Below are 15,581 nucleotides of genomic sequence, written 5' to 3' on the forward strand. Positions count from 1 at the left end.
ACTCAGAAATTTCCGTTAATCTAAGGAAAGACTACGCTCGCTTCGCTCGCTCCGTAATAATCAACTTTATGACAGTAATGTGGCCTGGGGAAGGAGGTAATTTTGGGCTGTGACGTCACATATTTGAAAGTTTGTGTTTGGAATATGGGAAGCCTAAGATGTTTAATGAAAAATAAATGCCAGGACCGTGTTCCTGGTCATCCAATCTAAAATAAAATAAAATAAAAAAATAAAATAAAATAATATAAAGTCGGGCACAATTTAACTGGTTTTAACAACATTTTAGAAGGTGGGATAGTCCCTTTAAGACCATCCAGACCGTAGAATAGCTGAATCGCTGCTGATAAAAAAGAACCGTCCCGAACTCAACAGTAAATTATCGTATTGGCCTATTTTGTAAAGTAAACAATGCTAGGAACAACGCCGATGTATTTGTCAATGTGTGCTGTAATGTTTACTGTGCGCTATTATGGAAGTCAAACCCCTTGGGACCCCACTTTTTTGCGATTATTCTTAAATGCGTGAACTCTCGTTGACGATATTCTGGCAGTGTGTTTTAGAACCTGCCGAAACTTTTATTTCAAAGGTATTTTGACGCCAAACGATTATCCCGGCACCGCCTGGGCTATTTCCGTACCCACGACAGCCTGGGGGGGGGGGGTCGGATCCGACCCCCCCCCCCTGTTATCTCGAGAACCAATGGTCGCATCGAGCCCCGCGAGGCGGCGTTCGAAAGGTCTCTACGAGACCTTCCCAAAGCACTCTTAAGATTTTAAGATTGGGGTCAACTTTCGGGTCAAGGTCAAGTCAAAGGTCAAATTCTAGGGTTTTGCATGATTAGGCTTACGGACAGCGGAATCGATAGCTGCTGCTCGAAACTCACCAAAAATGATCTCAAAGACCTAGTGAAGGTACCATGTGCGTATAGGGGTCATACTAAGTACGGGTCAAGGTCAGGTCAGGTCACGAAAGGTCACGGTTTTCACTTTCCACTACATGGGCGTGCGACACATGTTTTATGGTTTATTTTTCACGCCGAATCCGATGGTAATGGTTATATGTGACCCCAATTCACTGTGCTGGTGATAAGTGTGCATTGAAAGCATAAAAAATCGTTTATACTATACATAACTAAACGAGGGCTAAGAAAAAAGGTCAATTTTCAACTTTTTATTTTTGACATGTTGATGAGTCCGTCCATTGAGTTGAGTCAGAATCGAGTCATGAGTCGATTCAAATTATTTCACAGAACTCTTGAGTCATGAATTGATTCGAATCGTTAAACTGAAAATATGCTTGAATCATGAGTCGCTTCGATTCATATATTTCTTGTCATGTTTGAATCAAGAGTCGAATCGAATCATTTCAATTTAAGTTTTTGGAATCATGAGTCGAGTCGACTCAGTTTAGGAAACTCTTTTGAATCGACTCACCAGAAATTTGAGTCGTATACAACCCTGGTCTGTACTGTACTGACCCTCCGTACTGACCCTCTGTACTGACCCTCTGTACTGTTCTGACCCTCTGTACTGTACTGACCCTCTGTACTGTACTGACCCTCTGTACTGACCCTCTGTACTGACCCTCTGAACTGTACTGACCCTCTGTACTGTACTGACCCTCTGTACTGACCCTCTGACCTGACCCTCTGTACTGACCCTCTGTACTGACCCTCTGTACTGACCCTCTGTACTGACCCTCTGTACTGTACTGGCCGTCTGTACTGTACTGACCCTCTGTACTGACCCTCTGTACTGTACTGACCCTCTGTACTGACCCTCTGACCTGACCCTCTGTACTGACCTTCTGACCTGACCCTCTGTACTGTACTGACCCTCTGTGCTGACCCTCTGACCTGACCCTCTGTACTGACCCTGTGTACTGACCCTGTGTACTGACCCTCTGTACTGACCCTCTGTACTGTACTGACCGTCTGTACTGTACTGACCCTCTGTACTGTACTGACCGTCTGTACTGTACTGACCCTCTGACCTGACCCTCTGAACTGTACTGACCCTCTGTACTGTACTGACCCTCTGTACTGACCCTCTGTACTGTACTGACCCTCTGTACTGACCCTCTGACCTGACCCTCTGTACTGACCCTCTGTACTGACCCTCTGTACTGACCCTCTGTACTGTACTGCCCCTCTGTACTGACCCTCTGTACTGACCCTCTGTACTGTACTGACCCTCTGTACTGACCCTCTGACCTGACCCTCTGTACTGTACTGACCCTCTGTACTGACCCTCTGTACTGACCCTCTGTACTGTACTGACCCTCTGTACTGACCCTCTGTACTGTACTGACCCTCTGTACTGACCCTCTGACCTGACCCTCTGTACTGACCCTCTGTACTGACCCTCTGTACTGACCCTCTGTACTGTACTGGCCCTCTGTACTGACCCTCTGTACTGACCCTCTGACCTGACCCTCTGTGGCTCGGTCGGTCCGCAGCGTGGCCTGACGCCGCTGCTGAAGCAGCTGCGCTCGTCGCCAGATGTGGTGGAGCAGTACCAGGCCGAGTACGGCTACCTGGGGCCCATGCTGTGCGCCGCCGTCTCCAAGGCCCGCTCACAGACGGCGGCGCCCCAGACGGCCGTTTCAGCCAGCCTGGGCGCCTCCAAGGTGGCGGTCGGAGCGGCGGCCGCGGCGGCGGCCAGCGCGCAGGCCGCGCCCCGGCTAGGTAAGAGTCCGGCGCACCCGCAGCTGCCGGCCCGACAGCCAGTTACCCAGGCAGTGGCCCAGTTAGACAGCCAGTTACCCATTTAGTGGCCCAGTTAGACAGCCAGTTACCCAGTCAGTGGCCCAGTTAGACAGCCAGTTACCCAGTCAGTGGCCCAGTGAGACAGCCAGTTACCCAGTCAGTGGCCCAGTTAGACAGCCAGTTACCCAGTTAGTGGCCCAGTTAGACAGCCAGTTACCCAGTCAGTGGCCCAGTGAGGCAGCCAGTTACCCAGTTAGTGGCCCAGTTAGACAGCCAGTTACCCAGTCAGTGGCCCAGTTAGACAGCCAGTTACCCAGTTAGTGGCCCAGTTAGACAGCCAGTTACCCAGTCAGTGGCCCAGTTAGACAGCCAGTTACCCAGTTAGTGGCCCAGTTAGACAGCCAGTTACCCAGTCAGTGGCCCAGTTAGACAGCCAGTTACCCAGTTAGTGGCCCAGTTAGACAGCCAGTTACCCAGTCAGTGGCCCAGTTAGACAGCCAGTTACCCAAGTGTGGAACTACTCAGCAGCGAGCCGGCCGGATGACGTCACACCCCGGCCCTGGCCAGTGCCGGCGGCCGGCGGCAGACTTGCCCAGATTGGTATGGACTTAAATTGGCGAAGAGGCGTCGGACGTCCAACTTCTAGTGCAGCCAATTAATCACGTTTAATTCTTATTTTAGCACATTGTGTTTCCTCAGTTACCCTCTTTACATGAGTCATTCAGCCTACACAGAAATATCCGACTGGCCAGGGAACGAAAAAATGCGTTTCGGTAGCCCCGTATACATGAGCAGCGCGGCGGCCTTATCGGAAAAATCCGTTTAGGAACGTATAATTCCCCTTACGTCGGCAGCCCGAAAAATACGGATATTTTGCGCATTTTTTACGTGTGGGGCGCACTGACTGGTGTTCGATTCACCCGTGATTCAATCGATTAGATTGATTCAAACAGAATTTATTGAATCAAAAAGGTTTGATTCACCGTTAGGATTGTTCGATTCACAAGCCATGATTGAATCAAACGCATTGGGAATCAGGGTTGATTGAATAAAAAAAAGTTAATGATTTTTTAACTAAAAAAAAAATGAAGTGAACATAATTTATTATCAACAATACTGCCATGTGATGATCATTGCATGACAACACAAAGAACACAACAAATACAATACTTTCCCTGAATCAGGGATTTTTTAAATTGAATCGAAAAAGAATCGTTCAATAACTTTTTGGCTGAATCAAGCGTGAATTATGACTGCCTGAATAATGACGTGAATTGACTGCTGCGCACGGTGCGATCGTGCGCGGCGAATCGACTGTCACCGCTGCCCTCTTTGCCACGAACGTGGATTCGCGGGCCAGTGGTGACCGCACCACTCGAGGTGACCTTCGTCTGCGGCCGCCCCTTACGCGCACTGCGGCTGTGCAGCGGGCTTTTTCGTGCCAGGGGACGGCGCTTTTAACCCGCGCCCCACTGGCGGTCTCAGCCAACTTCGCCCTAGTGGGGGGGGGGGGGGGGGCATATGTTACCACCCACCTCTAACTCAAAAACTAACAGGGCTAGAAAGACGCGCTAAAAAGCAGTCGATAGCTATCAATGCGAACGTTTGAAAATATTTTGGTCATTTTCATCTTAGAGCAATATTGGGGTCACTGGAGGTCATCAAAGGTCAAAATTTGCCAAATGTTATTATATTTTTTCAGAAAACATGCATTTATCTCAGGAACCATGATAGCTAGAAAAACGCATGGAAAGGCAATCGATAGCTTTTGAACTCTTCTTTTGATAAGGTCATCATCAAAATTGACCTCAGGTCAACGGTTTAGCCTCCAGAGGGCAAAAACTCCATAAATACCTGTTTTTACGAAAAGTGTATTTCGACAATAACTTTTGACTGAGGAAAGCCACGACATTTCTATTGTTAGAATCGTGTTCCTCTCGCCGAGACGCGTCGAATGAATTATAATTTGACCTTGAAAGGTCAACTTGAAAATTTGACCTCAGGTCAAGGTCATGACCTGACCGGAAAAGGTCATGTTGCATATTATTCGATGCCGTCTCAACAAGACAAACACAATGAGGCCATCCCCAGCGTCCTCTCTTTCCAATCGAGAGTTATTGGCAAAAATCTGTTTGTAGACTCAAATGACCTCGGATGACCTTTCTAGAGGCTATCAGCAAAAAAGACACCTTGGTCGTCACGGGTGGTCCAAATCATTGTGATTCTGAAATATTTGGACTGTTCCTATGCGTACACACGGATCTAGAGACATTTTCATTTTTCTCCATTGACTTATAATGGTAAGGTCACGCCACTGGTCTGACCTTAGGTCACGGATATAAAAAATCCGAGATATACAAATTATATGCGCCCATACATCATGCAATCCACCAAGTTTGAAACCTTTCTGACAAACACTGCAGGCTGGACATCATCGCAAACTTTTTTAGGCTTGGTCAGTTAACCCGCGCCCCACTGGGGGGGTGGGCTATTCATAGCCCCCTCCCGTTTTTCTGCAATAACTTCCAAACCGCTTGACGTATCGACGCCAAACTTTCAGTACCTTCGGCTGCATCAAGTTGACACCTTGTGTCAAAATTTGAACTTCGCATCTATCATAGGTCGGCCGGAAATGACGTCAGAGTAACGTCATGTTCGGCCGATTTCGACGCAAAACATTGAGCCACGGCAATCGCTCCCAAGAGCTCAGTTTTAAGCTATATTCAATTTCTTTGCATGAGAGGACTCACAATAGACTGTGCTATCAAACTGCTATCTCGGATTCTCAAAATTCTGAAAACATTGAAAATTATATATAATAAATTCAAATTTTATATTTTTAGATTTGTTTTAAAAAACTTTTTGACTTTTTGAAGAAAAAAAACGGAATATATGTGATAGAATACATGCTTGTGACCTACTACCTATAGCAAGTTTCAGCTAAATATCTTCAAAAATGGCCCAGTTATACGCACTATTGCAAAAAAAAACAATTATAATTTTTTTTTTTCAAATCAATTTTTCAGTACGTTTTTGACATCGTACACCAATATAAATAGCACCATCGTGTTCCTGAGCTCAAACTGCATCCAATAGACACCCTTTTTGTTGAAAAAAAAATTAACTTCAAAATATGACCTTTTTTTACCTGAAAGTGACCTGACCTAAGCTAAATTCAACTCAAAATGACCTCGAATGACACAAACGACATCAAATTCGAAATATATGGCGTAAATGAACCATGAAACATGTGTCACGTGACCGACGCATGATATAATATTTCCGTGACCTGTGATGACCTGACCCTGACCTGAAAATCAAAGTACAAGTTTGGTACCCTCAGAGTATCTAAAGCGTCTGTTCACGAGTGTGTAAACTAAAAATGAGCCTGATCTGACTGGTAAGACGGCGGCCAGAGCCCAAAATGTGAACAAGCCAAAATAATTGCTAAAAGCTTTATATTATAAAATAAGCTTTAATAAGCTTTAATAATAAGCTTTAATAATAAAAGCTAATAATTTTTACTTTGACCTGACCTGTGACGTCATCGGTGACCTTGAAGTCAATGAAATTAGGTTTCGCACGACAGTTTTTCCGGGGCTATCAGACGCCGTTTGAATTTTGACGATCGGCCCAGTAATTTCGGAGTTAGGGGGGGGGCTATGAAGAGCCCCCCCCCCCAGTAGGGCGCGTTATACGCAGACCCCAGTGGGGCGCGGGTTAACTTGACCTGGTGACCTGACCTGACATGACCTGGGGTCAAAAATTTCACACATTGTCCAAAATTGATGTTCAAAAAGCTACTCCAAGCGGCGTGGCGCTGCGCGCCGCGGTTTTTTATTCACACGCAAAAACGCGACAGGGTGGTAACCAGTGGCGTATCCAGAAATCAGCGAAAGGGGGGCCATGGTGCTCGAGGGGGCGACTTTTTCCCTTGAGGGGGGCGCCATTGTCAGCTCGCGACATGGGCGTATGTCTAAAATGTAACGTCATGTTCATGCATGATTTACTAGGTGCTGCAAAATACGAGTATAAAAACTAGGTTTCGCTGATTTGTCATAAAATCCAATTAATGCAATTTGCAGCCCGGTGTTGTTTTATAAAAAAAAACTTGATCTTGATGAATATTTAGCACGATATAGAAAACGAGCTCAGGCTACGGACATTTTATTCTCAAAAAACGCAGCGATGCGAATTCGAAACGGTAAAACATACATTGATCGATGAGCACATTTTTTATTCTTTGCAACAAATTATACAAGTTCACTCACTGATCCAAAGTGACATGTGGGCTGCAGCCTGTGGTCGACCGGAGTGGCCGTGCTTAGAATCTAAGACCGCACGTAGTATGAAGGATTCACGCTGCGACTTATTGCCGAAATTGGAATCCAGGAAAGACTTGAACATTTCAGACCATAAGATCCACCATGAGATCCCAACTGATTGTCATACTAGCAGCGGCTGCAGTCAGAGGCCACCGAAGTTGAACGCTTACATACGTTCTGGATTTTCTTTTTTCTCCACAAATCACCTTAAATTCGATGTCTAGTGCGCGCAGCCCCTACTTGTGGACATGGGTGACTGCATGAGTGCCAGATGGATGAGGCGTGAGACTGTCCCATATAGTGGCACTGAGGTAAAGGATTTCCTCTGCCGACGTAGTATAGAAGACGACCTTTGATGATGTGAGTGTGCATGATCGAACATTCGCCTTCCGTAATCCCCAGACAAAATATCTACATTGAGCGACAGGTCAATTTTGCGACCTCTCCATTACCTATTAGTTAAACCGCGCCGTGCTGGTGGCCTGTGTTTTCCGTGTCATGCTGGGGGGGGGGGGGGGCGTTTTCACGCGACCCACTCTAACTTGGCTCCTGGGCCACGTAGCGACATGCGGTAAGCGGCAATCGAAAGAGCGTCAAAATAATGACGGAAAAGCTTTGTTTAGTTTTCAGGTCAGGTCAAAGGTCAGGTCGCCAGAGGTCATCAAAGGTCAAATTTAGTCCATTTAAGCAATTTTGGAAACTGCCAACGGATAAATCGGGAACCAATAGAGCTACAGTGCCGCGGAAAAGCACATTCGATAGCCATTTTACAGACCTTTCTGATTATTGCCCTCAGAATTGAGATCGGGTCCACGGTTTAGCCTCCAGATGGCAAAACTCCAAAAATATCTGTTTTTAAGAAAAACGTTTTCTGCAATACCTTTTGCCTCAAGACAGTGACGAGATTTGTTTTGCCAGCATCGTGTTCCTCCCGTCGAGACGCGTCGAAAGAACTATACGTTGACATTGAAATGTCATTTTAAAAATTTGACCTCAGGTCAAGATCATGACCTGACCGGAAAGGGTCATGCTGCATATCAGTCGATCTGTATCGTCGAGCTGAACACATCTGACGTAGTTTCACCGCTCTAGCATATTTTTATCAAAAGTTATAGCCAAAAAACTGCTGGTGACCGTTCATGGCCTGAGATGACCTCAGGAGCATACAGAAGAGTCACAACTCACAGGTGCATTTTTCCTATTCAGTGTGTTTTGTTTACCTATGAACCGATGTTTGAGAGGGCATTGAACAACATTCGTCCAAAAGAGGCGCGTTTCATCGTTTCTCCCATTGACTTGTAATGGAGAGGTCGCAAAATTGACCTGGCCTTAGGTCACAGATATCAAAAGTCCGAGATAAACATGTTATACATATTGTTAGTCTCATCAATCTCTGAAAGTTTCAAAAGTGATCGTTCAGTCGGTGTAGCTATCGCGAGTCTTTAAAAGGTAGTGTGCCAGCTTTCTTGGACCATATGGAGTTAATGACCCGGATAAGGAGAACCGGATTTTTAGAACTTACCCATACCTTCAAAACTTATGGAAACGTCTTAAATTCTTCAAATTTTGAGTACCCCAGTGCGAAATTCGCCCCGACGGGTTGTCGGTCGTACCCCAACCACATTTCACATTACTATGAACAATAAATGCACACACTAAAATCGCTATTACCGATAGGCTCATCCAATCAAGTTTCGATAAACCCGTTCATCATCATCTCCTGCGGTTTCGAACACGCCTGTTAGGTGGCTTCTGATGCTCGTCGAGGTCGGAATTTTCAAATACGCGTGGTGCGTCGGGCCGCGCGCTCTGATTCGGCCAAGAAAAATGCGTCAGCTGATCATTGTCATTTCTGCCACTTGCGTGTGGTGAAATGGGGTCATAACTTAACCCGCGCCCCGTTGGGCTCTGCCGAGCAACGCGCCCCGTTGGGGGGGGGGGGGGGGGCCATTTTGCCCCCCCCCCCTAAGATCTCGAGAACCACGCAACCTAGCGACAAGCGGCAAACGGTGTTGGATAGCCCTATCAGGGAACTACCTTGTGACCCAATTTTATTGACCCAGGTCAAACCGATGACGTCACAGGTCAGGTCAAAGGTCTAATTTTCACCGTTTACAGGCATTTAAAGAAATGCGTTGTAAAATCGAGTAAAATGCATTTCATTGAAAATCATCGATGGGGAAATGTTCTTCAAACACATATTTTGCTATTTGAGGTCACTGATACCAGGTCAGGTCACAGAGGTCAGGTCAAGCTGGGGGGTCACAATATGAAAGTGTCGTGTGATACATGTTTTATGGCCCATTTTACATGACAAATGCGATTATGTGGGTCAGGCAGCCTTTGGGGCCAGCTTAGGTCACGTTTTGGTCAAGGTCAGGTCAAGGTCAGGTCAAATTAGGTCAAATTTCAAAGTTAATATTTTTGCATAAAATGGGTATCGAATCGATGCAGCTCGTCACGGGGAGTTCAATGGTGGTCTTTGGTTTGCCGTACGTGGTCTAGAATCGCTAAAAATTGAGTTCAAAAATTTGACGTCATCATTTTTGAACAGTTTTTTCGCTATAACTTGGCCAAAAAATGAGATATCGATCTGAAATTTGGTATGTATATAGAAGAGCGCAGGGACTATCATATATATTCCGGGTTTTTCGAAATTTGGGAAAAATTTGGATTTTTTTTAGTTTTTCTAAAAAAATCAATTTTTTGAATTTTTGGGGTCAAAAACCCAAAATTTTGAAAATCCGAGATAGCAGTTTTGTAGCGCCGCTTTTTGTCTACTAGACCATATAAAGAACTTTGAAATTGCTTGATAACTGTAGATTTGGTGAGCGTTTCAAGATTGCATGTTTTTTGCTCATTTTTGCTCGAACATGACCTCAGTTTGACCTCAATAACTCCTGACCTAAGGTGACCTAAGACTTGAAATTTGGTGTGAAGGTGTCAAATTGATGCCCGGGAAGGTACTGAAAATTTGGTGGCGCTGCGCGCCGCCGTTTTCTTGCTATTCAGGAAAAACGACAGGGAGGGAACCAAAATGCCCCCCCCCCCCCAACGGGGCGAGGGTTTTAAGAGTCGGCTGTTTCATATCAATTATTTTACATAAAATCATATTTCAAACCATAAATTAATGTCCGACAGCCAAATTAAAGAAACAATACCAATACAGGCTTACAGTTTATGTTCGACATTGTGTTGTCTACGATTAGACAGCTGATAAACGTCTGTCAAGACAGCCTCAGATTCAGATTCACTTTCAGAATCACATTCGGACCCCCTTAGATTTTCATAAAAACTGGTCCATGTGTACAGTTTTGGACGCTGATTCCAATGGTGAAGTCTGTTTTTCGCCACATATTATACTTTGGCCCCTAGAGGCATTCAAAGTTTTTTTTGGGCGAAGGGGGACCCCTTAGATTTTCATAAAAACTGGTCCATGTGTACAGTTTTGGACGCTGATTCCAATGGTGAAGTCTGTTTTTCGCCACATATTATACTTTGGCCCCTAGAGGCATTCAAAGTTTTTTGGGGCGAAGGGGGACCCCCTTAGATTTTCATAAAAACTGGTCCATGTGTACAGTTTTGGACGCTGATTCCAATGGTGAAGTCTGTTTTTCGCCACATATTATACTTTGGCCCCTAGAGGCATTCAAAGTTTTTTTTGGGGGGAAGGGGGACCCCCTTAGATTTTCATAAAAACTGGTCCATGTGTACAGTTTTGGACGCTGATTCCAATGGTGAAGTCTGTTTTTCGCCACATATTATACTTTGGCCCCTAGAGGCATTCAAAGTTTTTTGGGGCGAAGGGGGACCCCCTTAGATTTTCATAAAAACTGGTCCATGTGTACAGTTTTGGACGCTGATTCCAATGGTGAAGTCTGTTTTTCGCCACATATTATACTTAGGCCCCTAGAGGCATTCAATTTTTTTTGGGGAAGGGGGACCCCCTTAGATTTTCATAAAAACCGGTCCATGTGTACAGTTTTTGACGCTGATTCCAATGGTGAAGTCTGTTTTTCGCCACATATTGTACTTTGGCCCCTAGAGGCATTCAAAGTTTTTTATGGGGAAGGGGGACCCCCTTAGATTTTCATAAAAACTGGTCCATGTGTACAGTTTTTGACGTTGATTCCAATGGTGAAGTCTGTTTTTCGCCACATATTATACTTTGGCCCCTAGAGGCATTCAAATTTTTTTTTAGGGGAAGGGGGACCCCCTTTGATTTTCATAAAAACTGGTCCATGTGTACAGTTTTTGACGCTGATTCCAATGGTGAAGTATGTTTTTCGCCACATATTATACTTTGGCCCCTAGAGGCATTCAAAGTTTTTTGGGGCGAAGGGAGACCCCTTAGATTTTCATAAAAACTGGTCCTTGTGTACAGTTTTTGACGCTGACTACAATGATGAAGTCTGTTTTTCGCCACATATTATACTTTGGCCCCTAGAGGCATTCAAATTTTTTTTTAGGGGAAGGGGGACCCCCTTAGATTTTCATAAAAACTGGTCCATGTGTACAGTTTTGGACGCTGATTCCAATGGTGAAGTCTGTTTTTCGCCACATATTATACTTTGGCCCCTAGAGGCATTCAAAGTTTTTTAGGGGGAAGGGGGACCCCTTAGATTTTCGTAAAAACTGGTCCATGTGTACAGTTTTTGACGCTGATTCCAATAGTGAAGTCTGTTTTTCGCCACATATTATACTTTGGCCCCTAGAGTCATTCAAAGTTTTTTTGGGGGAAGGGGGACCCCCTTAGATTTTCATAAAAACTGGTCCATGTGTACAGTTTTTGACGCTGATTCCAATGGTGAAGTCTGTTTTTCGCCACATATTATACTTTGGCCCCTAGAGGCATTCAAAGTTTTTTGGGGGGAAGGGGGACCCCCTTAGATTTTCATAAAAACTAGTCCATGTGTAGAGTTTTTGACGCTGATTCCAATGGTCCCCCTTCGCCCCAAAAAACTTTGAATGCCTCTAGGGGCCAAAGTATAATATGTGGCGAAAAACAGACTTCACCATTGGAATCAGCGTCCAAAACTGTACACATGGACCAGTTTTTATGAAAATCTATTGGGGTCCCCTTCGACCCAAAAACTTCGAATGCCTCTAGGGGCCAAAGTATAATATGTGGCGAAAAACAGACTTCACCATTGAAATCAGCGTCAAAAACTGTACACATGGACCAGTTTTTATGAAAATCTAAGGGGGTTCCCCTTCGCCCCCCAAAAAAACTTTGAATGCCTCTAGGGGCCAAAGTATAATATGTGGCGAAAAACAGACTTCACCATTGGAATCAGCGTCCAAAACTGTACACATGGACCAGTTTGTATGAAAATCTAAGGGGGTCCCCCTTCCCCTAAAAAAAACTTTGAGTGCCTCTAGGGGCCAAAGTATAATATGTGGCGAAAAACAGACTTCACCATTGGAATCAGCGTCCAAAACTGTACACATGGACCAGTTTTTATGAAAATCTAAGGGGGTCCTCCTTCCCCCAAAAAAACTTTGAATGCCTCTAGGGGCCAAAGTATAATATGTGGCGAAAAACAGACTTCACCATTGGAATCAGCGTCCAAAACTGTACACATGGACCAGTTTTTATGAAAATCTAAGGGGGTCTCCCTTCCCCCAAAAAAAAACTTTGAATGCCTCTAGGGGCCAAAGTATAATATGTGGCGAAAAAACAGACTTCACCATTGAAATCAGCGTCCAAAACTGTACACATGGACCAGTTTTTATGAAAATCTAAGGGGGTCCCCCTTCGCCCCAAAAAAACTTTGAATGCCTCTAGGGGCCAAAGTATTTTATGTGGGGAAAAACAGACTTCACCATTGGAATCAGCGTCCAAAACTGTACACATGGACCAGTTTTTATGAAAATCTAAGGGGGTCCCCCTTCGCCCAAAAAAAACTTTGAATGCCTCTAGGGGCCAAAGTATAATATGTGGCGAAAAACAGACTTCACCATTGGAATCAGCGTCCAAAACTGTACACATGGACCAGTTTTTATGAAAATCTAAGGGGGTCCGAATGTGATTCTGAAAGTGAATCTGAATCTGAGGCTGTCTTGACAGACGTCAGCTGATAACTCATTCCCGTACGTCGTAACTCTATAATGACCTTTGCTTATTGTCACATGTGCGCCGCATTCGCGATTGTTGCCGACGCCTGTTTGCAGGTCAGCCCACTACAGTTGTTATACATATCGAAAAACCGATAAACTTTTAGGCGAAAAAGGCACTATTCCAGGCCCATTTTTGATTTTTTGCGATATTAGGTAAAAACAGAAGCTTCTTATCCTAATGGGAAATCATTGGAAGGTGGCACACTACCTTAAAACCTTTTCTGAGGTAAGGTCGCTTGAAGTGACCTGGTGACCTGACCTTGAACGATCCGGGTCTGAAATTTTCTCAAGTTGTGTGGAAAAGATGTATAAACATGCGTACCAAAAACGATGGCGCTTGGCGACGCCGTTTTTGAGATATTCGCGAAAAACCTAAGGGGAAGGGCGTAAAATTCACCCCCCCCCCTCCCCCCAGCACGGCGCAGTTTAATGGGAGAAAATTGAAATGCTCTCCTTCTGAACGAAAACACCCTCAGACATCGGGATACAGGTAGGGGAGAGTGGGGTAATTTGGCCGGTGGTGTAAATTGGCCGCCCCCACCTGTACGAAAACTGATAAAAGTGAATGAAATAACTTTAGTCTCTATTCATTTGTCATCGGCAGAACTAACTCGAGAGCAAATGTCAAAACTTTCCCCCTCTTAGTTTTATTCAAAATTAATAAAACGTGAATTTCGTTAGAAAATGGTAACTTTTACTTCCGTTTTAAAATTTGTATAACATGTAGTATTTGGGCTGTAAACGAATTCCAACATTATAGCGCCATTCTTGAGGGTGTTCAGCGGTTCCAAGAGCAATTTCATCTAGTTCTGTACAGCCATGACGACTTTATAGACAAAAATTTTCAGAATGGCAATGTGGGGTTATTTGGCCGGGACTAGCGGGGCAACTTGGCCGGTGCGCTCAGAGTCACTATGCTGGGACGGCCGAGTTGTCATGGTCAATTATACCATAAAGGACATAATTCCTGACCAACTTTGACTACCTTGATGCCATATTTCCTATTGGACAGCTGTAAGGGCATGTGACGTCATCAACGGTTACCTAACGCTTTTTTGCTAATAAATACTTACAGAAAAAAGATACAACCGCGCAAATGGTCTCATTGTGTTCAGCTCGTCAAGGCGCATCGAATGATATACATGATGACCTTGAACTCACGTAACCTTGAGGTCAAGCGACCTGAGGTAACGTGACCTGAAGCCAACCTTTGACCTTGACCTCTCGAGGTCAACACGTACATGTTTCGATGCGGAATGACGAGAGAATTACGATGGTACTTTTAGTTTTGGCCTAACTTGATTACTTCAAAAGCTATTCATAAAAAACTGTCATCGCATCTAAAGCCGCTATTTTGACTATTTTCGACCCCTGTGACGGCTGAGTCAACCTCCAAAATGCTTCAAATGCGTCGTAGGACACGCGTCATTGCTGAATGTGAAGCTGACTCGCCGATAACAAAAATCATGGCCTCAAACTAACACCGGCCAAATTGCCCCACACCCCCGGCCAAATAACCCTGCTAGTGGGGCAATTTGGCCGCTTTGCAGACCTTTGTAATACGTCACAATTTCAATATAAGTAGTTACCCTATCACTTCAAGTTTACTGTCCAGGAAAGTAAAATGTATGCCACACCTGTCAGCGTTGAGAAAATGCAGAAATGTGTTATCGATTTTTAGTTACATCGTTTTCTAAAAAAAGCGGCCAAATTACCCCACTCTCCCCTATATATGACACATTTCATCGGAAAATTTCACTCGTGATGTGACCACTTTTATGTTACTGAGGTCATCTCAGGACATGAAAGGTCTCCAGTAGGTTTTGGACAATAACTTTTGATAGAGATATGGTAGAGCAATGAAACGCCTTATATAATTATTTTCCTTCTCTACAATACGGATCGACTAATATGTAATACCAGTAAAACGCCTTTTGGGCGAAGAACGAGCGAGCGAGCTAGTGAGCCCTGCACGTGCGGAAGGGCAAGAGGGTACTTCCAACGGGCTTGTGCAAAGCACCCTTCTAACCGGTCGCTAGCGGTGTGCCAAATTTGAACACAATCGGCCCAGCCGTTCCTGAGATCTGGAAGCGGCATTTTGCACGTGCGCACGTGCAAACGGGGTCCAAAATGACTTTTGCACGGCACCCTACTAACCGGTCCCAAGCCATGTACCAAATTTGAGCGCAATCGGCCCAGCCGTTCTCGAGATCTGGAAACGCCCCCTGCACGTGCGCACGTGCAGTAGCACCCTAACCCCAACACATGGGAATGCATTGCCTGGTGGGTGCCTACCTGTATGCCAAGTTTCAGCAAAATCGACCCAGTAATTACCGAGTTACTGAAATGGGAACAAATTTGGCACCTCTTCTTTTTGTATTTTGCACGTGCAGTGGGGGTCACTCACATAGATCAAGAGTATCCGACCT

The 15,581-nt window shown here is 44.9% G+C and overlaps 1 protein-coding gene across 9 annotated transcripts in view; it reads left to right on the plus strand.

Moving 5' to 3' along the window:
- The window catches only part of LOC122379881 (transcription initiation factor TFIID subunit 6-like), a 235,198-nt gene that overhangs the window by 172,972 nt on the left and 46,645 nt on the right, over positions 1–15,581 (plus strand). For all 9 annotated transcript variants that reach the window (XR_006256248.1, XR_006256247.1, XR_006256245.1 and 6 more), the window contains exon 10: positions 2,458–2,686. Coding sequence is in view for 4 of the 9 variants with exons in the window: in XM_043362457.1 (XP_043218392.1) it covers positions 2,458–2,686 (229 nt within the window). In the remaining 5 variants the exon portion in view is untranslated. The remainder of the gene's footprint in view (positions 1–2,457; positions 2,687–15,581) is intronic.

This window comes from Amphibalanus amphitrite, unplaced genomic scaffold (assembly GCF_019059575.1).
Source record: "Amphibalanus amphitrite isolate SeventyFive unplaced genomic scaffold, NRLGWU_Aamphi_draft 000086F_arrow, whole genome shotgun sequence".
Lineage (NCBI taxonomy): Eukaryota > Metazoa > Arthropoda > Thecostraca > Balanomorpha > Balanidae > Amphibalanus > Amphibalanus amphitrite.